Here is a 27895-nt window from a genome sequence, read left to right on the forward strand (position 1 = left end):
TATAAAACTTTAATAGCAAAATAATATAGGGATAAAAACATATTTTAACAAAATGTATTCAATCATATACAAACCAGAATTTTGCAGTTTATTGTAACTAGACTTAAATTAAAACTACCAATTAAGAATCTATGCACAATGTAAATTCAAATATGTACAGTACTTTTAAAAAGTCTACAGGAATGCTTTACAGAAGGAAATATCTGTTATGGCTATTATTCAGACCATCTGAATATTAAAATGAGTTTTCTAGTAGTAAATTTACACATTTATTTTTAAACAAAAGCAATTTTGTCCCTAGTTCCTTTAAGAATATTCCAGTTATGTTTATACAGGTAATGGAGAGGTTGTTACAGAGTTTAGCCCCATATAGTAGTTTGTTTATTTTCAGGAAAAAAGTATATTTAAATAATTTACTCGGGAAGATCAGTAAGTTAACAAAAGAACACTAGAAGGGAGGAGGGGGAACTTCATCACAATAACTTGCCAGTTACAATACCACAGCTAGAAACTTTACAGAGAAGGTACTCCCTTAGATTGAACCCAGGACCGATTGTTCAGAACAAGCTGTAGCTCATAACAGTTGTGTTCTCCACACCGAGAACACCGGGGAAAAGAAGTCTTTGTAGGACACAATTATAAATGATCTGAAGTGAGACAGAGAAAAACTGATCTTCGATTAATACAGCACTAGGTAAAAAGTGTCCCCATAAGCAGCTAGTATTCCCACTTCCTTCAGGGCAACGAAGCTAAAAATTGTTGGAATTACAGTAGTTGACCATATTTGTGTGCATTAGTAGAATAATTTCCAGATATAAAAGACAAATTTCATCAGATGTTTGATTAGAACACCCTAAAGACAGGGTATTTCTTCATAGTATAAAGCTATTACAGCTATCCAGTTAAAGCATGTGCAAAACCAGGTAATTTCTTCCGTTCACAGTAACTGAGGTAAAATCAGGTAGGCTTCTTCAGGAGTTGGGAAGTTCATGAGATATGAACTGTTTTAGTCTCTCCAAGTACTGTGCATAAAGCTCTATGTCATTATGCCCAGCCCCTTCCACCCAGAGGGGCTCTACTGCTCGTGGACATCGCTCGTACATGGCCAGGCCGTGGGAGAAATCGATTACCTCATCTTCGGTACCATGGATCACCAACACAGGGGAGGTTACTTTAGATATCTTGTCAATGCTGGGGGATGGAAGAGAAAGATAACATAGCTCAGGCTGGGGCTTTAACTTTTGCACCATTAAAGAAAGCAAGCTTAAGGTGTCGACACGCGATCCGGTTACCCCTGTGTGGTTTTACATGGCTGTAAGGAGTGGGAATTGTGCCCAAGAGACAGGGAACAAGGCTCACTCCCAAAACACACATGTAATTTGGGGGCTACCCTGCCATCACCACCACCCCACCAGTTCTCATAACAAGTAGCTCAAACGGGCAGCTCACAAGCTAATGTTTAGCATGACCCCCCTCAAACATTAATGAGTATATCACAAAATCCACTGAGGCACAAAAGGTTCCATGGGACATGCTGCCATTCATTACTCACTTTCCTCACATTACACATTCTCACCTGCCAATTTAACAGATTAGGAACTAATTAACTACGCTGCAGTCACATGGATACTTAACTGCAAACCAGAAGAAACACAGGATTTGATGTCACACAACTACCTGCTTCTGCAAAGTGGCCTTCAAGTAGTATTGCTTTTTTCCTCTTTTATTCCTACTACATTTAGCAGACTGATACAGCTACTGGCTACTTCCCACAGGAAAATGGGTTCAGAGGAAAGGGAAGAGCGACAAAAGCCACCTTGGCACCTACGAGTTCCAGCCAGAAAAACTCCAATTCAAAGCATACAGGTAGCACATGTACTTCAGAGTGGCAAACAGCTGCTTTCTCCGACTGCCTTCATGTAGGCATCACCTTTTGCTGCCAGACCACTGCTGCTCACTGGCAGCCAGCAGTAATTCCAAAGGAGAGCACAGGCACAGAGAGGCAACAGACTCCCAGGTTCTCACCAGCTCCACTTACACCAACAAATGGAGGAACTGGCTCAGGACATTATGCAGATTATGGGATGAAGTGGGCAGAAGAATTAATATCAGCAATATTAGATTTGACAGAAGGACAAGCCTATTAGAGGTAGCGTAAAGAAATAGTGTTTGGATTTTCCTGCTCCTGAAGAACAGGCAAGTGAGCAATTTTAGTAAGACTAGTGATTTTACAAAAGTGATCAAGACTGTTTAAAATTATTATAAAATACTGGTGCCAGCATACACCGAATTAAAACAGGTTGAAATAAGCTTTATGAAAATACAAAGTTAATTAAAAATTAAGATGTAGACTGAAGCATGAAACCTCACGCATATAATTCTCAGCATTTAGCATTCTAGAAAACCACCATTGGTATTCCAGTAAACAGCTGAGTATAAACACATTTCTGTCTCTGCCTCAATACTTCTCAAAAAAAAGAGAAAAAGGCTTCATGTCATTTAAAGAGGAAAAGTGTTACTTAAAATTAAAATGCAGCCTATTTCACTTTTCCTGCCTGGAACTTGAGTTCTGTGCAACTATGGTGAATACAGAAAAATATCTCAGGAACATAAACAAGACATCAGAATAATGCAGAGGTTTTTTTCTCCACAATTTTCACACCAAAATTAATATCATGGCCAAGTGTAAATACTTTATAATTAAATACTACTGTTTATATAGCACATTAAGCCACGAAGGGTCTTGTCCCTGAGTTCCACGATGTGGCAGACATGTCAGCTACAGAGATGTTTATATATACATTTCAGTGGCTCGAGTCAAGCTCTCACTGCAGGAACCCCCATTCATTTCAGCAGTCGGACAACGAAACCATTTTTTTCCATGCACATTCACAGGCCATTAAGCTGGGTAATATTTGTATTTGGCAGAAAACTGGAAAGCATCCCATTGCCAACTCAGCGGCTCATAAGGCAGTATTTAAGCTGCACATTACATTTAGTTAGTATTCTTAGCCATACCACTCTGCAGCTAGAAAAATGGAGAGAGCGAGTTCTCGCAGAGCCCCAACACAACACGCACGTAACAGCGACTCGCTGTAGGTGCACACAGAACTATTTGTGTCCCGCCGTGAAGGCAGACAGTTGAGCTGCACACATTCATAGAAGCACACTGCTGTTTATTTTCACTGCTTACAGTACAAATGAAGTCAGACTGACAGCAATGAACAGCTCAGCAGGGCAAGAACCAAATATTTGAGTGCTACAGTGCATCTAATGTCACTGTTACCCCCCCCGCCCCCTCTTTTAAACTGTGATTTTATTCAGCTGATAGCAGCTAATCGCTGTTACTTTTGTAATCAAGAGCTATTTTTAATGCTTTGGGTTTTTTTCCCCCTCCAGCAGAGGCATTTGTAAATACTGGAGTTAAGGTTTGAAGATGAGGAATGAGTCACAGTACATGTGTCTCAAATTCTGATTGCACCTTTAACAATTTAATTACTTTATCAGTAACTTATTGGAAAGAATCCTCAACATGGGGACTGCACATAGAGCCTGTGAGAGCTACTGCTACTTGGTCACTTGGCCACTATTATTTCTGGCTGGTTTGGCATACAGATTTCTACAGCCTCCCCCATCTTCTAATCTGTTGTAACCAAAATAAAACAAACATAACAAATGCTATGAATACCCCCTACTACACTTACTGCAAACATGACCTCCTGAAGCACAGCCAAGTATGCACAAAACTTCAGTGAGTCTCTGCTTTGTCTTCTCCCTTCCACAACCACTTAGCTTTTCATCTGTGCCTGCCCCCACACACCCACCCCACCAAGGTCTATATACATTGCTGTAAAGAGACTGGCTTTCCCTCTCATTCTCCTGTAATTTAAACTGGGTCAAAAGATAAGTTTTAAAAGATTCCTTGAACATCTGCTATTCCCAAATATTTGGATACTCTAATTTAGTCTTTTGCAATTGCTTTACAAAAGCAACACTAGGCTATAAAGTCAACTGTTTTATCTTTAAACCAGCTGTATGTAGCTTTCTGTGCATAAAATATTCCACAGCTTCTTAAAACAAGCTCAGAATCTTTCAAAAGGAGGTCAGTAAATTACTTTAGTTTGGACAGAGACAGTAGGACCTTACATGATCTCCATTAGAGAGGAACAAATACAACTCTCAGTATCTTCACCAATTTTATGTGCACAGCATTCGAAAGATGCAAAAGTGCTTTTACTTTCAAGAACCAAAGACACTTTTGGTTCTTCACAAAAACTAAATGCATTCCTTCAAGATTATGCAGAGCCAAAACTGAAAATCGAACCACACCAATCTAACACACTACTTCTAGCCTGCTCTTGTTTTCTGCCTTTAAAACCAGCAATTATTTAGACCTTTTTCTCTGATCTGGTAAAACTATAGCAGTATTGTCACAATCAGCTTAAACACCACATCCATTTCTCTGTATCACACTGCCTTCCAAATCAAAGCTGATTGAGATGTTAAGAGTGTAGAGTTACTAATTTGTTGATCACTAGCCTGAAGGACTTACTAGTTAATTATCAGTTGTTAAACTACTGCTCCAAACTCGATAGCATAAGAGTTCTGATACTAGCATCCCATAACACATAAAACCAGGAGGAAAAAAACCCAAATGAGTTATAAATGCTAAGACTTTTCCCTTCATTGAGCAGACTATCATGGCAGTTTGAGACTGACATCAGCCTGTTTCTTACATGGCAAATCTCTGCTTGCATTTAGAAGTCGTGCATACATCTTCAATAAAGTTCCCTGGAAATTTACACAACTCATCCCTTTTAAACACCCAGAGTGCATGTTGAGTACAGAACAATGTTTATACGTACCTTGGGAAAGCATCGAAGCAATAGGTTTTCCTTGTGTCAGGAAAAGCTACCCGTAATCCAGACATCAAGGGAGAATGAAGGATTACTGCTGCACACTCGTACCGAGATGCCAGGTCTACTGTAGGGACAGTACCAATACTCTGGCCATACAGAATAATGTTCTCAGGACTAACACCATACCTGTAGAGAAAAGAAACATCCCTTTAAAAAACAAAACCAGCTGCAAAGACACAACACATTTTGCATCACAAAGGCAAAAACTAAACCAGATAAACAGAAGGAGAAGGAGGGTGAAAGCCAAAGCAGCCCTCCTACCCATCTTAGTTCTTTACAATCTATTCCTAGGAGACATGAATTTACAAAGTCTAAACTTCAGAACAGTCCAGTAAAGCAAATAACCAAAATATGACACAGGCTGAAGAGAGCTATCCTCAAAGGAAGAGTGCCACTGTGGTAATCTTCACCATCTTCATGAAGGACCTCGTATCTTTCACTCCAAAGCATGGCAAATCGTAAGTTAAACTCTCAGGTCACTCTCAGGAATTTAAATTAAGCATTCTGGAGACTAACAACCCTTTCACCATTAAACAAGACAGTTACTCCTCTGCCCACCTTTCTTTCCATGCAGCTGGAACAAACTGTCTCATTGGTGTAGCTAAAGACACCAAAGAAGGGAAGAATTTGGGAGGATAACTGTTCATTATTTCCATTTCTGATCAGTTTATATTGTTCCTTTTTCCTTTTCCAGTTTAAACATGGTCAGGTTTATTTTCTAACTATAATGATAATGCAATTCTATAAAAATCAGGTTTTGTAGAGTCTTGGATGGCTCCCAGTCTACAGAGCTGGCCTAGCTTGTCTGCTGTTTCACAGCTGAAAAAAGTTGAGGATGATACTAACTGAATTTTTACCTAAAGCACACAAAATACAAAGGAATTTGGTAAGGGGCACAAGAGGAGGTGACAGTGGCTAGGAAGAACTGTAGAGTACAAAAGTACTGGGTTACAACAACTTGTTAGGAAAGCTGCAAATCAAAGCTGTCAGTTAATTATAAACTATATACCCACAAGATTTCCCTGTATAACTGCTTCCTATTGCAAGCTGCATCAAGAATCACAGAATTGTAGGGGTTGGAAGGGACCTCAAGAGATTGAGTCCAACCCCCCTGCCAAGGCAGGTTCCCTAGAACAGAAAAAAAAACCCAAGTGCAGAAAAGAACACATTTCTAATAGAAAGTTATTTGTGCAGAACATGTCTTTTTGCCAGTCTACACCATCTACAATCCTGCTGCACTGCTGTTACAATGAAAAATCAAAACCTACAGTTTAGGCTACACCCAAAGTACACTTAGAAGGTTTCAACTTCCTTGCCAAGCTGATAGTGAGGTACACGACAAGCCCGGAGAGTACTTTTGCAAAAGAGAAAATTACAATGGAAGAATAATTTAGTATTAATTGTCCAACTACAGGCTGTCAAGATTGCATGGTTTTATGATGAAGTAAAACTAGACTAGAAGCAGCCTCAGTGAAACTGGAATTTTCTTGGTATTTCTATACTGCTGAGCATAAGGGTGCTTTTGGCATCCACTGTAATATGAATAAGCAACTGTATAAAAATATCTCCCTAGAGTAAAATTTTATCCTCTTGGTAACCAAGCAGCAGCTCTCGTTGGTGGTCTGTCACCACAGCCATGGCCTGATGTTTTTAAAGAGATGTTGTGAAGCCCTTTTAGGGGACAGTTTTATCCCTTACTGTTAGAAATAGTCCAGCACACAGTAAATACAGCCTAGCTGACTCGGTTATGCATGTTAACAGGATCTTGGGGCAAAGCCTTTTCTTCATGGACTTTCCAAGACAGAAGAGTTACCATAACAGTTATCTTTTTAAGCCTTCACCATTAGACCATTAATCAGAAGGCAAGACACCACGCTCACTGCAAACATCAGCAGAAACAGCTACATGTAAAATTTATTTATTGCAAGTCCAAAGGACAGATGATAACTCATAAGCAAGGTCCATGAATAACTGACAAGAGATGAGGTTCTCTGAGCTGAAGGGCAGAGCTCGGCTCCATGATACTCTGAAACTTCATGAACACTACACAGCTAGTGACCCAGCAAGCACTGCTCAGCTGAGGTACAAAAGGACCTGGGGATTTCCATCTTTAAAGTACAGCATGATTTAAGCCAAGACTGGGCCCCTTCCTTACTCCCTGTGGTATTAGATTCTTGTGCAACAGGAACAGCGACACCGAAAGTGAAACGTCGGGAGAGGAAGAGCAGACATGGGTAAGAAGGTGGCAAATGAAAGGGAAACTAAGTGTCATAGGAAAAAGGAGAGAATGCGATATAAAAAGGCAAAAGCCTCTGAGAAAAGAGGAATCCTGCTACAGTCGGCTCTCCTACTAAGGAAGAAAGTCCTTCCACCAGCTAAACAGCAGCTCCTAAAAATATCTTTACAAAACACACGAGCTTTGGTCTCTGTGGAAACAGAGCTCCATCCAACAGCGCGGGAGACCCGAGTTAAATTTATGGGCATGCTCCTGTGCTGCTCCTACCGAGCCCACCGGAGAATTCAAAACGAGCACGAAGGAAGAAGCAATACAAACAGCTACATGGGCAAACGCTGTTTGACAAGGGAGGTGGGAAATGAAGGAAAAAGAGGCAGACGTGCTTCTTCCCCTAAGGGAAGTCAATTACTGAGAAGTGCAAAGCTACAGCCATTTAAAATGACGTCAGCATCTCTACTTCCCCTACCAACAAACACTTACCAGGTGGCAAAGTTCTCCGCCCATGTCTACTCTTGATAACGCACGAGGAGATTATCTGGATTACATTTCTTACGTGTGCAGAAAAAACCCAGCTATCTTCAAAAGCATACAGCTACCCACAGGGCTCACTAAGGCACCAGCACACTCCACAGTTAACACTAACAGTTTGTTGAGCTGGTTTTTTTCCTTCTGTGTTACTCCCTCACTTTAAACAAACTAGGCTTACCAGCGAGTCTGGTCTCCTCATGCTAACATGAACTATGTACACAGAAGTTGGCTGTTATGTACCCACATCCCTACTTCCTCCTGCACAGAGTAACAAGACCTCAGGCACACCAGCAGCTCAGTGGGATGGAGGAGAGCGGGAGTATCTCTGACAGCGAGTACAGCGAAGGAGGATGGGACCTGGTTACTTCAGTTGGCTTGGCTGGGTAGTTGTGGCTGGGGCCGTGGCCCTCAGCAGTTTTCTCACATAACACAGATGATGGTATCAACTGCCTCTGAAGTACTTAAAGCTTTCTGGCTGACAGCACTATGTACAAACTATGTATTATTATAAAACATCTTTAATTATGAGCAGAAGTACCGACTCCCTCCCCTCCACCCAGGCTTCAGCTCTGAGTGATAGAGATGGAAAGTTTACTGTACTATTTTTACCCTCTACTTTCTCAGTTGAAGCCTGAGTGGAACGCTGCTGCAGGGCTCCAGACATGTCACACAGCCAATGTTACAGCATCTGTGCCAATCCTCAAAGGTCTTAAATACAATTTCATTAATGAGGCCAGGTCTTTTTTCAGGCTTACCGAATTGGTGAAGTTAATTACACCTTATATTTTCAGTTTTGGAAGTTTTATGCCCCAATATGCCTTACCTAAACTGGACAGCATAGAGCAACAAATCAGTTTTCAAAAATAGCCACAGTAGCTATCTAGGCAGAGTGTTTTGACTATACAAACCTTATTTCATAATGCTGTCAAGACCTACTCTTTAACGACTCCTAAATTAAAGTAACTCTTTAATTTAGTGCTTTGTAACATTCTTCCTTACAACACAGCAGATAAAGAGAAACAGCCAGGAAAAACAACTAGCTCGTGCACTCTTGCAAGAGGACAGAATTGAAACTGTGCACCCCTCTCCCAAGGGAAACATCACCATGAAATAATTCGTTTTCAAGACACAAAGAAAACCCAGCATACATCTGGAACAGAAATCATGCCACATGTGGAGGAAATAGCAACTTCCAGACTATTTTTTACTAGAACATGCATGTGCTCATAGGCTGCTCTTCAAGCCTGTTTCTTCCTGCTTACACAAACCCATTTGCCACAACTTACTATTTGTTATCTTTTCAAGATGCATTATCTCTATACTTTGTAGTTCAGAGAAACTTAGATTGTTTGCTAAGAAACACAGACAGGTTTTTCCATTATACTCTCTGTTATACTCTTCCAGAGGACATGCACCTACATTTTCAGAAATAAGTGGTTATTTAATCTGGTACAAATCTAAAGAGCTAATTTTGTGGGTAGAAAGGACAAACAAAAATCCCCAATCAAATTAAAAACCCCACGTGCAGATTGCATGAACAGGAATTTATGTTGCAGGACCTTTATGTTTGGATTACAGCAAATAATTTGCAGTATGAGAACAAAACACCGCGTTTTAGATCGTGCTTCAGCAAGTACCACTCCAGCACATCAGCTAAAATGCCACAGAAATCACAGTAGACTTTCAGCCTAAACACCAACACTAAATTGAGAGCAAGGCATTAGATTAAAGATTTTTAGTGATAACCATAACACCAACTGTCAAATGAGGAAAAATCAGAATTATTTCAAGATTCACAGGAAACCCTGGCACACAATGAGAGTCCCTGTGCCAGTTTCTCACTTCACTTTCCAAACAGGTCTATAATTCTTCACTGTTTAACCAAGCACAATAGATACTGACACTGAGTCTTTAAATTATACGGTGTCTTCTCCCTGCTCTACCTCCTTCCTGCCCAAATCTACCAGTACCACAGGACCCAGGTTCAGGTAAGGCAGGCTCTTTGACTTCACATTTTAACTGTAGTAAGAGCCAAGTCTGGTTTGCACAGGACTTTGGATTATGAAGCTAAAGAAAAAGACAATTTTTTTTGGCATATATCCCAGCACACTGTCACAGGAGCAGACAAGTAATGCCACAAATGTGTTCACACTCAAAATAATTTCAATGGCTGCCAGAGAAATTTAGTCAAGGAATCTGCCAGAGTTTTATATTGCTATTATTCTGCTGCCACAGCAGACAGTCATTTGGTTATGTTTGGGAGAAAACCCAGTGCCAATCAGTATAGACTAATACCAGAGTTACAGAACAAACCTTTTGACTCCTGAAAATGCTCTCTTAAAGGTTATTTTGGAAGTTCATTATTGAAAATATCACAATACCACAGGCTTGCTGGACTATGTGACTGCAGTGCTAATACAGTGATGTACCAGGTCTTGTTTTCATAGAAATAAATGCATCAAGTGGAAGCAACTTCCAGGCACTTCACAGGGTGATCATTTGCACTGCAGTAACTTAATTATACTGAAGCATGAATCACTACAACTGCTTCTTGATTACTGTCTTGTGATAATCAGCGATCTGTTATCAAATCTTGAGAACTGTGCTCAAAGTTCAACCCAGTCTTAACAAGGATATTAAATATCACTGGTGAGCTCAAGCAGCCATGACACTGCTCAGCAGCGAAGCCACTTCAAGCCTGCTCTGAACCACCAGGGTAGGTAAAGGAAGGTTATTTTATGGTATTAGCCAGTACAAACTGTAATGTAATTATACTTTACCTGAATTATACTAATATACAGAGTGGCTTTGAGGTGGAGGTTGGGTGTCTTTTTGGATATATTTTAAAAAATTACTAGCCCCACTAAAAAAATTGCTTGTTTTTCAAATACAACTTTAAATTACCTTGTGTTCATCTGCCTTAAAACAGACTCCTGAAGATGTCATGTCTCAAAGCGGGAAGCATCTTCCTTAAAGTAAAACCACTCAGGGCTCTGAGCAAAACCAAGCCCTCCTGAACAGCAAATCCATTCCCTTCCTTTCTTCCCCCAGCTTCATCGTTACAAGGGAGTTCCCTCTCCCCCTTCAAGACCCATTTTGTCAGAGGATGCCATGCTGCCCCACAGCAGCACTCCCACATGCTCGGCCTGTACCAGGCATTTTCAAGCCAACTCACCCCCACCTCACCGCCAGCCTGGCTGTGGCACAGATAAGCCAGCCGGCAGGTAGCTGGTCCAGCCTGCAGTCTGTCCTCCATCCTCTACAAAACAGGCTTTATCCTCAAAACCTTTTGCAGTTAACGATCTCACAGCAGACATCCTTTGACAACTGCAATCAGACTGTATCTATCCATTGTAATTTTTCAAGCATTTTTCAGAAATAAAGAGAACCATAAGAGTATAAAAAAAAATGATAGCATGCATCATTAGCCAGGGATAGAAGACTTCTGTGAATTTGTATTCTGGAAGAAGTCTCTCCCAAGCTAGCTGAACAGTAGCAAAGCATTATGATACAAAAACCAGAAGGGGCAGAAAACTGGCAATCTGTGCTTGCACATAATTTTTTTTTATATGAGCTACAAAGTATAAAACCTCCTTTGTTCTCTTGCACTGAGAACTCACCTGTATTTACAGCACAACATTTCACCACCACAATAACCCAGAATATAAAATTTTGGTGTTTGGCTTACGTTAGGTTGCTCATTTGCCTACCACATGAACTAACATTTGTACATATGAACAGCAAACAGATTCAGAACAGTTGCTTCTGCATGACTGAAGGTCCATGGGTTCAGTTTTATTTTCCCCTTAGATAGCAGGGAATGAGAGTTTTCATTAGCCTTGTGTTGAAGTTTAAGCAGGAAGTTTGGGCATGCCCAAACAGAGTAATTTTACCCCTACAATCATTAATTCTTTCACATCAAGTGAAAGGTAGCAAGAAGGCCACTGACCAGCGAAGAGAGATTTGTGTAGGACACCCAACACCACCAAGAAATGAGGTAACTGGGACTCCCATGTGAGCCCCCACCTTTCTCATTCCCCTACTTGATGGCAAAAGGTGAATAACATTTCAATGCTTAGCGTGCATTCATGCAATGAGAAGGCAGCACCTTCCCTAGAAGTCCTAAATAAAGCCCCTTAAATGCTGGGGGGTTATTTTCATCTCTCTAATCATAGGAGCAAATGCAATCCAAGCCCACTGTAGAAGGAAACAAGAAGGCAGTAACAGTGGAAATAAACACACAGGTATACTAAAAGGTAATCCCCACTACTCCCTAACTGTCTTTGCTTCAGCAACCTCAGCAATCAGCTAGAATGCTGAAGCCAGCCCTGCATCCCAAGGTTTTGAAGGCGCACGTGCTCTCTACTCTTCAGTTTCTCACTTCTCCCAAAGTGCTTTCTTAGTGCAATCTTGACTTACACCACTTAGTCCCAAGACACAACAGGTAAATGGCATACCAAAATGCATCTCTAACTCCAGTTATCTTAACAACAGAGTACTGGAGTTAACTTTAACAAAATATTTTGCATTTAATTAAGATGCTCTGTAGCAAATAAACATAGAATATAGAAGTCTTAAGCTGTATTTATCAAAGGCAGGAAACCTTTACTGGCCACTAAGAACTGTCTTTATTGACCACAGCATCAATAATTCACAAAAACTCAGTCAGCTACATTCTATTATATACTCTTTACTGTAACCAGTGTACAAAATCTATATAGCCAGTCTCAGAGGTACGTTTAAATAAACTAAGACAGCAGAGAAAATTCTGTTACTTTCACAGAGAAGCTCACTCTATAGTAACTGTTAAGAGTGAGGAATCCATTATCTTCACCCCCAGCTTCTATCTCATCTCTATCCTTCCATGGTGTTTATATTTCAGCTGTACACATCGTACTCTACGTTTTACAATACAGCAAAGCTAAGACAGATAAGCATACTCCTCACAACATGACATTAAAATTTTGACAACCCCTTTACTGTTACAAAGAGCCTGCACTTTCACTTTGGATATCCTATACTCAAAAGCTGAAAGAAATAAGCTACTCCCTAAAATTGTACTCCCCTAGAGGCTGTTAAGAACAACAAGAAAGATATGAGGATATCCATGTAGCTAAACACAGGATCTTTTATATAAATACTTCAGATAGAACAAGTATGTGTCAACTAACACAGAGACGGTGCTTGGGGAAAAAAGTCTCCTCTGATTCCCTAGGAAGTGTTAAAAAAAAACCAACTCAGTGCAAATATTAACACTGGTTATGCATTCCCACACATTTTGTGCTTTCATAGCTGTTTCTAAGATCCCAGTTACTCCCAAGCTGGAAAGCTTTGCCTTCTTCCCAAAACTGAGAGCTCAGGGTGAGCCAGTACATTCTGGCTTACCTCCCAAGCCCATCACCTAGCCTTCCTCACCATCCCTGGCTCGGCGCTGGGAGATGGAGGGTTTACAAGCCTGGAGGAAGCAACCTTGCTGCTCTCCAACAGTTCTTGAAGAACTTCTGTTCAGGACCACTGTATTATTCTTTGAGTACTTCCATCTTTGTATTGGAGCACCTCTGAGATTTTAATCTTGAGCACCGTCCTTATCTCAATTCCTCTTCACATCAAATTAGCTTTCTGATGTATTTCCCTTACCTCTACATAACTACAGCACCATGAGACAGTTAACGGCTGTCCTGCCACAGCACTAATTGCCATGAGCTGCACCTACACAGGACCGAAGCCTCTGACTCATGAGTTGGGATTCCTTACCCAAGGAGCACAGTGCCTTTTGACCAGACCTGCTGCCTGCTCCACCCATCTCCAAAGGTTGAAGCCTTTGGCAGGTACAGCTCAGCTGCTCAGAAAGCAGAGAGTAATTCCCAAAGTGCGCAAACCAGAACAGTCAAGATAAAGAGGCAGCACCAGTTTTATTTTCTTTAAACATAGCATGCAGTAGTTTCTAAAAATACATTTATGGCTGTATAAGCATATAAGGAAACAAGAGTAACCCCAAACTGCCAAGCTCACCTGCAATTTCACACTTGAAGGCTTGTGCAGAGGACTAGCCATATACACTGTGGCTTACCAAAAAGGGTACTCTCAATCCAAGGATCTTAAAGCAAAAGTACACCTAAATTCTGCTGAAGGCACTTGCCTAGATGCTCTAGAAGAATTAAATTCTTTACTGAGCTTGAATTAATCCTTTAGAGACTAACATCAGGAAAGCTAGATGAAAACAAATTCAAGGCAAACTGCTCAGAGACTGATACCTACATAGCTCAGACATGGAAGTACTCCAATAACTAGTCCCACCCCTGAATTAAAAGGAAACTACTTAACTTGGTCTGTGGTTTTTTGGTTGGCTAGTGTTGATGGGGTTTTGTTTTTTCCTTTCTTGCCTTCCTTTTGCGTTCTCTTTCACCTATTAGTTGCCATTTTATTTAGGCTTCAATCTCTAAGTTAAAGCTATTTCATCTCCAGGCTTTACAAAGAGCCTCTCATTTGCAAAGATTAACAGCACTAAATGACCGGGTTTGTTGCAGTTCTTTGCTAGAGCTTGCAAACCATTCAATGCAAAATGTGGCATCGATACAGCATTTTTCATATGTCACTTACAGACATTCATAACCATATCCAGAAAACAGGGTGATAAAAGAAATCCAGGTATTATCCCCACAATGCTAATGTAGGAGAACAAAGAAAAAGCTGAACAGTCTCAACAAACTGCAGGTGCTTGGATCCAAAATCCTATTACAGCAGACAAAATGAAAGACACTGTCACACTATTCTTCAAAGATCCCTGGAAATCTGGATGCAATCCTTCCCACCAGCCAGAGTCCGAGAGGATTATATGGGAGCTGGAATGTGTAAGGCCACGCAATATGCAAGCAGACACACTGGATACATAATTTCTTCTCATCCAGAGGCATCAGCATAGCTCTGGCTGTGATTTGAGAGCCTCTGACAGAGGGGGTGTGAGAGCACAAAGGCATGATGGAGAACAAGAATAATAGGAGAGATGGTCCTCACAGAAAAGTGATCAGTACCAGTGAACTGGCCTAATATTCTTAAAAGAACTGACTGCAGATGAATGCATCTGTCCCCAGTATATGAATATTTTATCAGACAGCATTATATGAAGATGACTCAGCTGGCAGTAGGATTTCTTTCCCTTATATACTTACATTAATATGCTGAAGCACTGTAGAAGAGAAAAAAAAAAGTTATTTAATAAGATGGGGCTTCTCTCAAAAAGATATACAATATCTCTTAAGCACTGAAGGGCTCCATGCAGAAGCAGAGAGGAAGTGTCATGAACTTTGTTATCCAGGAGACCACACATCCTGCTTGGATAGTCCTCTAATTCTCTGGAAATATTTCATGTTTCTGAGTTACTCTAACTATTTCCACAGATTTAAGGAAGAGAGGCAGTATTTTCTTTATATTTAAAACCCAAACCAATCAGCACTTCCTATGCATAGACATGTCTTATGAATCATAAATAGAAATAAATCCTACTTGGGTAAGTGACACTGTAACCTCTATTTTCCCCTCACCCCCAGATAAGTGGAGAAAGCACATACTGATTTTGTAATTGCTCCAAACACGGAGCTTTATTACAGTGTGAATCTGTATGCACTTAAGCATCTGCTTTCACAGAAGTGGCAAACTCACAGCCTCGCAGAGGAGCACTACCCTCTTGATGAGTCTCTCCTGTCTTCTCTCAATTATCCATTTTCAGCTAGATTCATTAAATATTCTAACAAATACCAAGAGTGCTAACTGCCAAATGGAAGATGACAGTCATTTCATGAAAGCAATCTATTACTAGAAAAGATTTTCTAGCATCTTTCTGAAGCAAGAAAATGTCAGTGTTCGGTTTTTTCTCTCTGCCATTTTTATATCGGCACTTTTAAAATCAGACTCATCACCTCCTCTCTTCCTAGGTGTCCTCAAGTTCTTCCATTCCTGTCACTCAAAGATGGGCAGACTTGACTCTACCAGGATTAAAAGATGTGATGCTGCACAGGATCTGTACATTATCGAGCTGATATTTAAGCCTGCACTGTTTCACACTTTGTTTTCCTCTCGCATGTTTCTTTAATGAACTGTTCACACATTGAATGTTCAGGCCTTAGTAACAGTCAATATAAAGCTAAGATGATTAAAAAAATACATAGCAATCATCAGGATTAACAGCACCAGATGTTCTAAAGCAGCAGACCACAGATAACTGGTTCAGAGCTTAAAAATCACATTTCCTAGCCAAAGCCTTTATCATCACAAACCTAAGGACTAAATCCCTCCTCCTGGTAAATACTACTTAGAACTCTGAACAATGAAATTTGTTGAATTTGTTCCATCTGTCCAGTTGAAGCGCTCATGAAACCTGCCTTATGCTCTTCAGGAACATGATATCATAGTACAAAAAAAGTAATTTATTACAGAAGCAAATGTTTGCATTTAATTATATGCAAAACCATTAAGTACCTGTAAATTTTATTTATTTGAAAGTTGCAAATGTTAATCAAAGACACAAGAATAGTACCTTCTGTGCATTTAGAAAAGAACTTTCTCACAATTTTCCTGAACTCACATCAGAAAATTCACTCCTGAAACCAGGTCATATGTACTTGTTCAGCTTACCTAGCTATCTTATTTGGAGTGGTCTGAGCTTTTATGTGGTAAAACACATTGTTTGCCCAGACTGTGCAAATCAAGACATATTAATGATGGTCAAACTGCATGCTTGCACACTTTATTTTCTGCCAACATACCCAGCTAACAGGGCCAAAGGCTTCTGGAGCCTTTATGGTGAAAAATGTCTCGCTAGTCAGTTTTTTTTCCTCTCTAAAAAAGGATGCTTATGAATTGACTATTAGCTACTCCACAAGCAGCAAAAGTACCTACCAGTGGATCAAGGACAACTGTTAATGCAATCACTTAAGTGCATTATTTCAGCTGATGCTAAAGGTAGAAACTGAGCTGCAGATGCATCTTAGGAAATTAAGAAAGCAAAAATAAGAGGGAAAAGAGAAGCAGCTTCCTGATGTTACTCAGCATCCTATTTGCCTCTATGTGTGATGCCGTCCTTGGCAAACAAGCAGGTTCCTTGCTTGACTGCAGTATCACCAGAGAACAACTGGTTATACAGGAAAAAACCATTAGTGATTCCAGTACGTGCCACACCGGCACTTAACTGCCTACCAGTAAACCAGCACAGCATAAAGAAGTCTTGTGCTGCTGGGGTTTCTATTTTCGAAATAGCAGATAACAGTGCAGTGCCTGGATAAAATAGGTGTATTAATGTCGACAATTATGGCCAAATGCCAGTCTGGATAGTAGTATTTTGGCTACCCAGGTTTTCCTGCAGTTCACCACTTCATGACACATGCACCTTTAGCTGCAAGCTACTGCTGAGTTCTCACCCAACACACGTTTTTCATATTCAGCTCTCCACATGGTCACATTTTACAAGTGAATAGCGTTTCCCTTTCTCCTAGTACAACAAAGCTTCCAAGACAGAGGCAAAATAGAAATATTTAATGGAAATTTAGGAAAAAGTATTTAAAGAGTAAGTCTGATGAGTTCTGTGCTGAAGAACAGTAAAGAACCTAGCTCTAGATTATTGCCCAGAAGCACTGGGAATAGTGGAAGAAAACCAAAGTCTCAAATGACAAGCTGTGTTTGCTAAATCAAATCCCTCCTCTCCCCCTCAAAATCCCAGTAATAAAATTAACTAAGTTTAAGCTAACATTGCTTCCTTTATTCCAAATTAACTCTCACTTCATAATAAAAAATAATAGGAAATGGCTGTGAATGTCCAACAAAAGAGACTAGTAATTTTTGGTTCAGTTTCTCCTGCTGCTGCAATGCAACAAGCTTAGAACTACACCCAGCTCAGAAAACACCCAAGATCCTTAGGTTCAGTGTTCCTCATTACAAACATTATTAGAACAGATTTCTGGATGGAAAAGGTGATTTCCTGAAATAATTGGAAGGTGCCAGGTCTTATTTATATCAATAGTGTCTGTTCAATGCTCTATGCAAAATGGTCCACAGAACTGAGATGAGCTTTGACAGAAGGGCATCCAGTTTGCAATGGTGGTATATTTGGCACCAGCTTGGCCTCAGCAGAATACTAAAGGATAGAAAAGAGCTCAATAAACCAAGGAGATGTTAAATCCCACTCATCCTCTACAAAACTGGGCGAACACTGAGTATTTATGACAATCTTATCTTTTACATTAAGAATTCAGATCCGAGTCATATTCAATATTCTGTCATCTTTGTTAAATCAAATACAAATTGCAATGATTTCTCTTTTAAAAGACAACTACATTTGTGCCTGTATTCCTTCACAGATAGTAGTTTCTGTATTATCAGCTTGATTCTTAGTACAAATTTCAAGAAAGGGATAAAGAACTGGCTTTATACACAGGAGGCTTTAGAAGTGAACATCACATTACATGAATAATTAACAAGAGCTCATGGGAGAGGCCAGAGGGTTTCTGTAGCAGAGAAATAGAAGTTTGGACGCTGGCAGAGATTCTGCAGAAGTCAAAACCTTATAGGTATACTGGTAAGGCTTGATGATAAAACACCACTTGGTATCTTAAACTACTGTACTGACTAGTGAAAGGGTGCTTCTTGCATCAGAAGCAGATGCCTGTAATGTATGCTAAGTCACACTGTAATTATTAACCAGTCTGGAGGCAAAGGTTACATGTTCATAAACTAGTATGCATAAAAATAGCAAAATTGTAGCTGAAGCACTACCCCACCTCTTTCAACAACTGGTGCTTCTACAGTCAGCTGAACTTGATAAAATGCTCACACCAGACTGTATCACACTAACTTTTTCTGTAGCATTGTTAACACACATTGAAAATCATGCTATACTGGACAAACAGATGAGGTTTTTTACAGTAGGGAACAACAAAAATATATCATTAAGACAGTATGTAACACGACCTAATATGCAAGTTGAGGTACATTCCAGTCACCGGCAAGGAGGAGACTGACTGGCTCCTGACCAGCTGCCTGAAGGCAAGAATTGTCCAGGGAACACCTCTAAAATAAACATTGTATCAATTTAGCTACCTCAATAGCAATTAAAAAAAAGCACAAAGTAACACACACTTCTGTGAGAAACAAAGCTATAAAGAGCAAACAGCACACGGAAGAGGACTTCTGTAAATCTGCCCCAGATAGCATGGTTCCAAACCAAGACCATCTCCATGGCCTCTTTTCCCAGGCTGACACACAGTCAACAACCTACTTAAACTCATCAGCTGTTGGGGAAGACTACACAGGGATGGGACAAAGATTAAGAACTGTACAAAGCCACCAGTCCAATGCTTAAGGCAGCAAGTTCATTACTCAATATTTCCTTAAAGCCTAGGTGGGTCCACACACCACTTTGGCTGCAACACACAACAGAAGTCTACCCTCTATTAGGGTTGGCTTCTCTTATTTTACATACTATTAAGGCTTGCAATTTACTGTACAGTGCAATAGTTAAGACAAAGTATCTTGCTCAATTTCTATAAACAGCCATTAAGACTCATGGAATAATGATAAAATAATCCGAACATTATCATAGTTAATCAGTACACTGAAAAAAAAACCCCACCATAGCTGGTTTTGCATTGAACACTTTAAAGTTCTATGACAGCATCCAAAGCAAACCTAACTAGAACTCAGCAGAGAGAAGTAATGTCCAGAAAGATCTGGAATCTGAGCAAACCCTTTCTGAACAACCTTATTAAAAGAGAAACATTTCAAGCCATACTATTTAGAGTGTGCTTTCCCAGAGAAACATGCTGGTCTGTCCTCTCAGACTTGTTGGGTCTCATTATCTGTTACTCCATAGCTGTTCATTTGCTGCACACAGAAAAAAGTGGCCATGCCATGTCACAAAGTTAAATTTAACTGGTCTAACACACTGGGATCTTCAGAAATTTGGCAGCATCCTGTAAAAAAAAAAAAGTCTCTGAGCTACTAGCTGACACTGCATGCCTTGAGAAGGGTTATTTGCCAGACACTGATGTATGCAGCTTGTTTCAGCAGCGTGCCTTGGCTGATAAACAAGGCTCACCAAAGTTCTTAAAGTAACATTTCTATATATAAGCCGGACTTTTTAATCAGGCACAGTAACACAGATCTTCCTAAAAGGATGTCCAAAACAAAAATTAACTTCAAATTAACAGATAAAAAACCAAAGCATTTTCATCTCATAATGTGTACCTAGATAGAATTTCAAGATACTTTACCAATAAATAATATCACTGTCAGGAAAAGCATACACAATGATTTTCTAACAGGTTTGCAATACAAGAAAAACAGGCAATAATTTGAGATTATCTCTAATTTAAATGTTTCCCTCTGGACTCTGAGGCAAGGTTACTAACTTAAAACCTCAGCTACCACATCAACATCATTCTTCATTTGTGAACCCACATGGAATTCCCCTTTTTGAAAGCTGAGATGTTACAGTTGTATTTTGTGACAATAGGGATTTTCCCAAAGATGTGCATGTGCTCACCAGGAGCACTGAGCCTGATCCTACCCTTCAGCACAATTTTGTGTCTTTGTGTTATTTTGTCTCGTGGTCACTAAATCCAATTACAATGTTTGACGCCAATAGGAGACCCTTTGTTCTGTAAAGGTAACACAGGGTTTAAGAAAAAGGAATAAAGACATGGCTACAGATAATGCCAGCATAACACTGTTGTTATACAACTGGCCTACATTCTCACCTTTGCTTTACAGGTAGCACACAGCTTCACAAGCAAGCATGCCACAATAACCCATTTTTCTCAGATTAACTTTCGGACTAAAGAACACAAAGATGTTCCTCAGACATTATTCACCCCATTTGGCATTCTTGGCCTTCTATTAAAAACACCTTTATTCTTCCGGGTTCATAAGGAGCTGCCTGGGTTTACACACTTCCCCTGCTCACAAAACCTAACACTTTAAAAAGCCTTTCCCAACAAAACACTCAGAATGAGAGCAGGACTGAAATTCAGCTTCCTCATCAGCTGTCATCACACTGGTCTTGCATGCTCAGCCTAAGTCATTCCTCTAAAAACTGGAGAGGACACTCAAGATGAAACGGTAGCGAATGGGTCACAGACTCTGCTAACTCGACTCACAAGTTCCAGTCTCCAGCGATCTCAACTACCCACTATCCACCGACTCAGATACACGAGCTTCGTCTACCTACTGCATTTTGAGCCATACAAACCCAAGTTTTTAGAGCTAGACAAAAAAAATGCTTCATTATTTCTATTTCCAATCCATATCTATTGGAACTAGCATTAAGATACACTTAAGAGCTACCAGTAATCAAAATTTGTTAAGATGCACCTTTCCTGTATTCAAGAAAACACAAGTGCCTTCAACTCTGAAGTGGAGTGGCAACTGAAACTATCCCCACATCAGCAGGGAGAGATTCCTGCCCTTCTAGGGGCTCACTGGCAAAAGCAAGGCTGTATGCACACAAGTGGGTTAGGTACAACACATGTGCAACATGTCCTAGGGAACCTGCTTTGGCAGGGGGGTTGGACTCAATGACCTCTGGAGGTTCCTCCCAACCCCTATGATTCTGTAATATTCACAGCTTATTTTATGATTTACTTCAACTGCCTCCAATACAGCCTTGTAATTGATTCATACTGGGGAGAAAACAGCAAAAGTGAACATTGGTTATTCATTAAATTTATTACCAGCTTTATGAAAAAAGGTTGTTATTTGTTCATTTAATTCATTAGTGCTACATAACTTTGGGACTGCTTGCTGTCTTGAAAGCCAACAGAGAATGCAATTCAGAGTAATTTCTTGGTATTTTGCTTAGAAGTGTTTTCAGGGCAGGCTTTAAAAGTTACTATAATGACATTGCCCTGAATATGAAATTCAGACACGTGCTACAGAAGTTAGACACTGCCTTTGTACTAGTCTATCTCCATGGGAGGAAGCATCTCAGGATCAAAAAAACCACCCAGAAAGCTGAAAAGAACCTGTTTCCTTGATTCAACATGGGAATATAAATATCCATTTGCTCAAGTGCCAGTTTTCCTCACAAAACCAGTTGCTGGCAGATAACCCACTTGTATAGCTTGAAGTGTTCTCCACCTATACCCACAGGTACCCACAGGCCTGGACAGAATTTATAATTGGATGTTTTTTTTTTTTTTTCTCTTTTTACTTATTATGCTAGCTAATTACTTGTGAACATCTTAGCCCAGCACTTACAAACACCCCAAAATAGCAGAGTAACAAAGGATAAAGGTTGAGTTTTGGAGGGATTTTTTGGTTTTGAGGTTGCAATAGACTGAAGACTGACCCCTGACTTCAGAGCAAAACCACCACAGTTTACACACTCTAGCTCATACTCATCTGTTAAGAACAGATGGAACAAATCTAAGTGCTACCAACAACAGGCACAGGTCAGAGCCACCTAGTGAAAACCGTCAGCTGGGTCTCAAAAGGTAATGCACTTCTCCAGCCAGAGAGAGAAAGGCAAAAAGCTCACCTTTTCTTGTAAACTTCATGCAATTTAACAGCACTAAAAGCAGGCAGAAACCTGTAGTTACTTCAGCGTGCAGGATTTAACAGCACAGTCCTCTAGAAGCCTTTTGTGTTCGAGGCTCTGATGATGTTGAGAACCAGGTCCTACAACCTGGTACAGCAGGGTAAACCAACATGTCCAGTTCAGGCACCTGCATTTCAGGACTATCTACACCCAGGACAACAAGTATTGTTAGCCAAATGCTCTTTGGCAGCTCATTTTCCTTCCCAAATAGCACCAGTTGCAAAAGATTCTTAACAGTGAAAAAATATGCTCTTTTTTGGTTTGGAGTTTTTGTTTTGTTTTCAAAAAACAAGCTTTTATCTTGCAGTCCTGATAGAAATGGGGAAATATTTAACAAAACTACTTTTACTTCAGTGACTAAACTATGTAACACAACACCAAAGCTCAGCAAACATTCTGAATAACTTTAAACATCAGAGCACCTGTTGTAAACAGTCGTTGGTATGTGTCCCTGGGACATTCACCGTCCAAACTACACTGCTCACTGCACACAAGAGGCTATTCTGTATCCTTTTACTTCTAAGCAATGCTCTATACAGTTTTTTTTATTGAAGTACTAACCACAGCAGGTAGAGTAAGTTCAACAGTGTATTGATATTATTACAAAATCTGGAAGTGGGCAACAGCCTAACAAAGTCAATGGCAGAAGAGTCTTCCAGGTGACGCAGCAGGAAGAAGAGGAACCCTATTACTGCAGGACTATTTATAGTGACTGTGCCAAGCCCTGCCTTTGGCTGTGTCAGGAACTGAGTTGGTAACTTTTCATTAAGGCCTCTAAGTGTTCAGTTGGAAGGACTCGGGTTAGACCGTGCCAGCGAAAGAAGATTCCGTTCCAGAGAAAATAAACTATTTTGATAAACCAAGATGAAAAGACCCCAAAGCTATTATTCACCTAGGGAGCTGGAACTACTTCAGCAAATCAGGATGGAGTCGAACTAAACTGACACGACCTCAGAAGATTAGTTATCACTCTAGTCTAATCCAATTAGCGCTGTTCCCTAATTTTACCCAAATGAAAACCACAACACTGTTCCACCAACTTCTGCAAAGGAAACAGCAATGAGAACAGACTGATAATCAGCACCACAAGTAATAAAGTTTCTATAAAATAAAAGGTTTGGGGTGTTGTTAAAGCTTAGATTTCAGGAATAAAAAGCTTAAAAAACTAAACATTTTAAACTATCCCCTGGCCATTGACCGAAAACCCTCACACTTTACTATACCATCCCACCTTCCAATTCTTTTCATTGTGCCAGATCAACAAAGAAGCTTTATGAAACATTGAAGTGAACCAGTGCTCTCCTACAGACTTAAAGAGAAACTCAGATGTAATATTTAAATCCCTCATTCTCAAAACATGTGCAATAAGATCTATGATTTATCAAGCTTCAATAGAAAGCCTGATAAAGAGATAAATAGGAGATTCTAGCTTATATTGTGCACTATGAATAAACACCGAGCTATGTTTCATTAAGCACAACACGAACAACTTTCCTATGCCATTTATTAAGCACATTTGCTACACCTCTATACCCAAAATATCAACCAATAGGTTCTCCTCTGATACTCTACTACAGAAGAAGAGGATGGGGAAGCAGTGCCTTTGTTCACTTGACTGGGATTTAAAATTGCTTCACAAATCTTCTCCACATTTTTAGAGAACACAGAAACTTATTTTAATATAAATAGCACACAATCAAAAAAGCAGTCATGGTTTTGTGCTTAAGAGCTGTACCCAAACCCTAAGCACGTATCCTGTTTTTAAGTACTGTACATTGTCTTAATGTAAAAGCGTTAGAAAGTTCAGCCTTCCCACGTGGAATTGAGGAAAGGGGGGGAGGAGGACGACAACAAGTCATTCTGTGCAGATGTTGTACTGACTCAATCAGATACTGGGATAAGAGTTAATCACATCTCAATAAAAACACCGACTTAAAACCACACAGACCATGAAAGACGACAAGAGTCTGAGAGATCTTCTCTTCAATCTGGTTCTGGTTTGGGGACAAAAAGAACAAAGCCAGATCAACCTGCTTAAAATAAAGCACTCACAAGAAATATCATCTGGAGCAATGGAACAGAAGATTCTTACTAAGAATATCAAGTAAATACATATAAAAGCCCAAATTAATTACTGATCACTAGAGCGACCAATGTTACAGTTCAGACCCCTGAAGGAATATCCATAAAAACTCATTTCAAGGGAATATAATTATATGTCAACATCTTTACTGGTGCTGAAAGACTGTATTCAAACTTAATAATTAGTAAAGTTACCACTTAAGAGTACACTTTCTTCATGAGGAAAGACGTTCATTTAATTAGAATGAAGAAAAATAAGTTACTCTCCACAAAGAGCAGAAGACTAGAGAATAGTTGACACCAATTCTCCAAAGACAGGCTGATAACCAAAATCAAACAGAAAACCTTGATGATTTTATTTTTCATCTACGGTTCACAAAATAGTTTTATAACCATTTGTTATGTACCTAAATGTGTAGGTGATACCAAGAACCTTATTTCATCACCTTGTAAAAAATCTGTCAAAATTTGCAGCCACATCTGTAACCGCAGCAACCCCACCACCATTTCTAAAATTTGGCAGCAATCTGTTGTGTCCAAGCATACCATACCCTTCCCCCCCCCTCCGCCCCTTACTCAAGGCAGCTTTCAAAACAGCAAATACTAATTTATCACAGTAACTATCAGAGGGACTTCCCAGGAACAATAAGAAAGAGGAATCCCATACTTCCAACATTTAAATGATTCCTTTGTTCTGCCAGGTGGAACATCCGGATTTGGAAGAGCAACAGCTTCCCACAGAATTTAGCACAGATGACTGAATGGTTTTGATGGCATAGTCAACCTCACCTATTTAAAGTCTTAACTTTGCATAACAGTTTACTACCATATGACTACAGGCCAAGCATTAGGAATTTGCATTAAGAATGAAAGCATACACGAATTCTTGGAAGCTACCAGTGGAGACAGTATAACAGGATATTTTACCTCAAGAAGCAGACGTACGTTTTTACAGTAGAATATTTTGCCTAATTGCAACTTGGACTTAATAAAAAGGTAAAAAATGCTCAGTCTCAAAGTTCATATCACACTACTGCTTAGGGAACAGCTCAGCAGGAAGACTATTGTTTCGGCTCACACCTGTTATGAGGACAGCTACCAGTTAATAGAATCAATTAACTATTTTTAATCTTTTATTTTGCAATAACTGATTTCTTTACTGGGCATCTAAAACACTGCAGTCTTTCCTTTGGCTCCAAAAAAGTCTAACCAATGACAACACAGCTACTGTAACAGTACTCTGTAGCATTACAACGTGGGACTTTGCCACCTCGCAACTTCGCCATGTTTACAATTTCAACCCCTCAATTTAAGGAGCAAAAAGGAACCTAGATCTTGGATGAACTACAGGAAGGATTCCAGTGTAAAGCTATAAACTTCCTCCAGCATGACTTTAACAGAAGGGATGCAATGCTCTCAGTGGAAGCTGGGCACGTGCCCGCATCACTTCCAGTCAGGCTTCTCATGAGACTGACGTGGAAGAACACCTAGCTTCTGGATCCAGGTAGTAAAGTGCCCATCAAACAGGGGCACTTCCAGAAGATGTGAAAGCACTTTTTCAGAGTTCTAGAAGGCTTTAATGAAAAAGTATCATCAATTAAACATCAAGTGAAACAGAGGAAAAAAAACACAGCCACTGAAGGACAAACATTAGCTAGGCTTGGCTTTGACACAACACTTTTCTTCCCTTAAACCTTATTTCCATAATTTGTATGCTTAACAGTGGCATTTAATAATTTAATCCACATATAGCATATAAAAACTACTCCCTTTACACAAAACCATATGATTTACACTCAAACAACTTTTTTTAAAATATATTTGAGGTCTGGAAAAATGAACCCAGGATCTGGTTTACTCATCAACCAGGCAGAGCACATGCTACAAAAGGGTAATGTCCCCCTACACCTTTCTCCCCCATGCTCTTAACCTGACTTGGGCAGACCAATGTCAAAAGCCGTTTGGACTCCACAACTGACCAATCCACAGATCCTTGAAAAGCCAATTATCTAAATTAGCAACAACTCCTGTCACTATTTTTGAAGCTGGCACGTATCCCTAAGACATTAAATACTCATTTCACATAAGCCAAGTTCATCTACACACCCACAGAGCAAGGACAGAAAACGTTCCTCGTCCTTTTCTCTTGCCACACTGCACCAAACAAAGCTTTCTGAAGGTCCCCCATTGGGGATATGTTTCTCATGGTCATTGTTTCTGTGGACAGAAGCAGCAACAGAAGCCCAGGTATGGCAAGCTGTTTTAGCAAGGAGCCAGAGGCAGCACCTCTGCTCAGCATTTCCTGGAAGCCAAGGGTTCCCTGTTCCTACTGGCCATGCTGCCTTGCCAGAGTCTTCTCATTATTGCTCCATCTCTTTGGATGCCACCTACTTTGGCATCTCCTTCTGGCAGAATCCCCAGCTCTACTTCCACCTGTCAACACTTTTTCTTTCTGCCCCACTACCTTACCCAGTTTGAGAACGGCTGTTTGGTTACCAAAAGAGAAAGTCATCTACGTTGCACGAGCTTGTGTGGAACCCCAGATGTGTCACAGAACACCAGCACTTTCTGGGTAAACACCAGCCTGGGCTACTGCCAAATTCAGGCAAATAGCTCACCAGGGTTGCCATTAAGTGCAGGTAACAATGGGCAAGTCTTGAACAAAAGGGGGTTTGCACCCTGCAGGCTCAAACTGCAACAACTCCAATGTCTCCTGCTCAAGATGGAGCTTTTCAATGGTGAAGTAACAGCTGATGTATAATGCAGCTGTCTGAAACCCTGAATCTAGAAGGATCCCAAGGATGAAGGCTCACAGGTTCTTTTAACAGATGAAGCCATCCACCAGATTTCAAGGCAGTTGTTGATGGAACACCTGGTAAGGTCATCAAAATAACTCAAACCATCTACAAACCCTTCCCCCTCCACCTCTCGGCAGGTTAATTGTGTGGACACTGGATTTATTAGGATTAAACAGAGATACAGAAATACCTTGTCCCCAGTATCCATTTACCTTGTCCTGAGGGCCTGCCAGGCTGCATCAATGTCTGCGTACAGGTTTTTCTCAGAGGGCTTGCCGGTGCTCACCCCGTAGCCAGAGTAGTCATAAGAGAAGACGTTGCAGTTGATGCGGGAGCCAAGGCCAATATAGAAGCTGCACATCTGGCCCAGGTCCACAGCATTGCCATGTGAGAAGAGCAGCGTGTACCGGCCAGTGGGGGCACAACGTACGAACATGCAGCCCAACCTGTTATCTCGAGCCGTGCGGGAGAAGAACACTTCCACAGCATCCAGTTCCCGCTGCGAATACTGCCAGTCCGCCCGCTCGCTCAAGTGCAGGCTGCAGGTGCCCGATCCCGTCGGGGTCCCTGCCCCGGCTGCCGCCCCAGCCTCCTGCTGCTGCTGCTCGGGCTGCAGCACAGTATAGGTGGGCTCTGGGGGCAGGAAGGCCAGCTTGGCAGCGATGCGGCTGGGGCAAGGTGGGCAGCAGAACAGCCAGCAGAGCTCGCCCAGAGAGAAACCGTTCATTCTGGGGCCTTGTTCTGGCAT

General features: G+C 40.6%; 1 protein-coding gene across 1 annotated transcript; it reads right to left on the reverse strand.

Moving 5' to 3' along the window:
• Positions 1–971: 971 nt before the first annotated feature.
• On the reverse strand, positions 972–27895 carry ABHD17C (abhydrolase domain containing 17C, depalmitoylase; the record flags this gene model as incomplete). Its single annotated transcript, XM_084268174.1, has 3 exons — positions 972–1191; positions 4866–5045; positions 27360–27895. 3 exons carry the CDS (start codon positions 27893–27895, stop codon positions 972–974), a joined length of 936 nt encoding a protein of 311 aa, XP_084124300.1.

The sequence above is a fragment of the Gallinula chloropus genome (genome assembly GCF_964237585.1).
Source record: "Gallinula chloropus genome assembly, chromosome: 9".
Taxonomy (NCBI): domain Eukaryota; kingdom Metazoa; phylum Chordata; class Aves; order Gruiformes; family Rallidae; genus Gallinula; species Gallinula chloropus.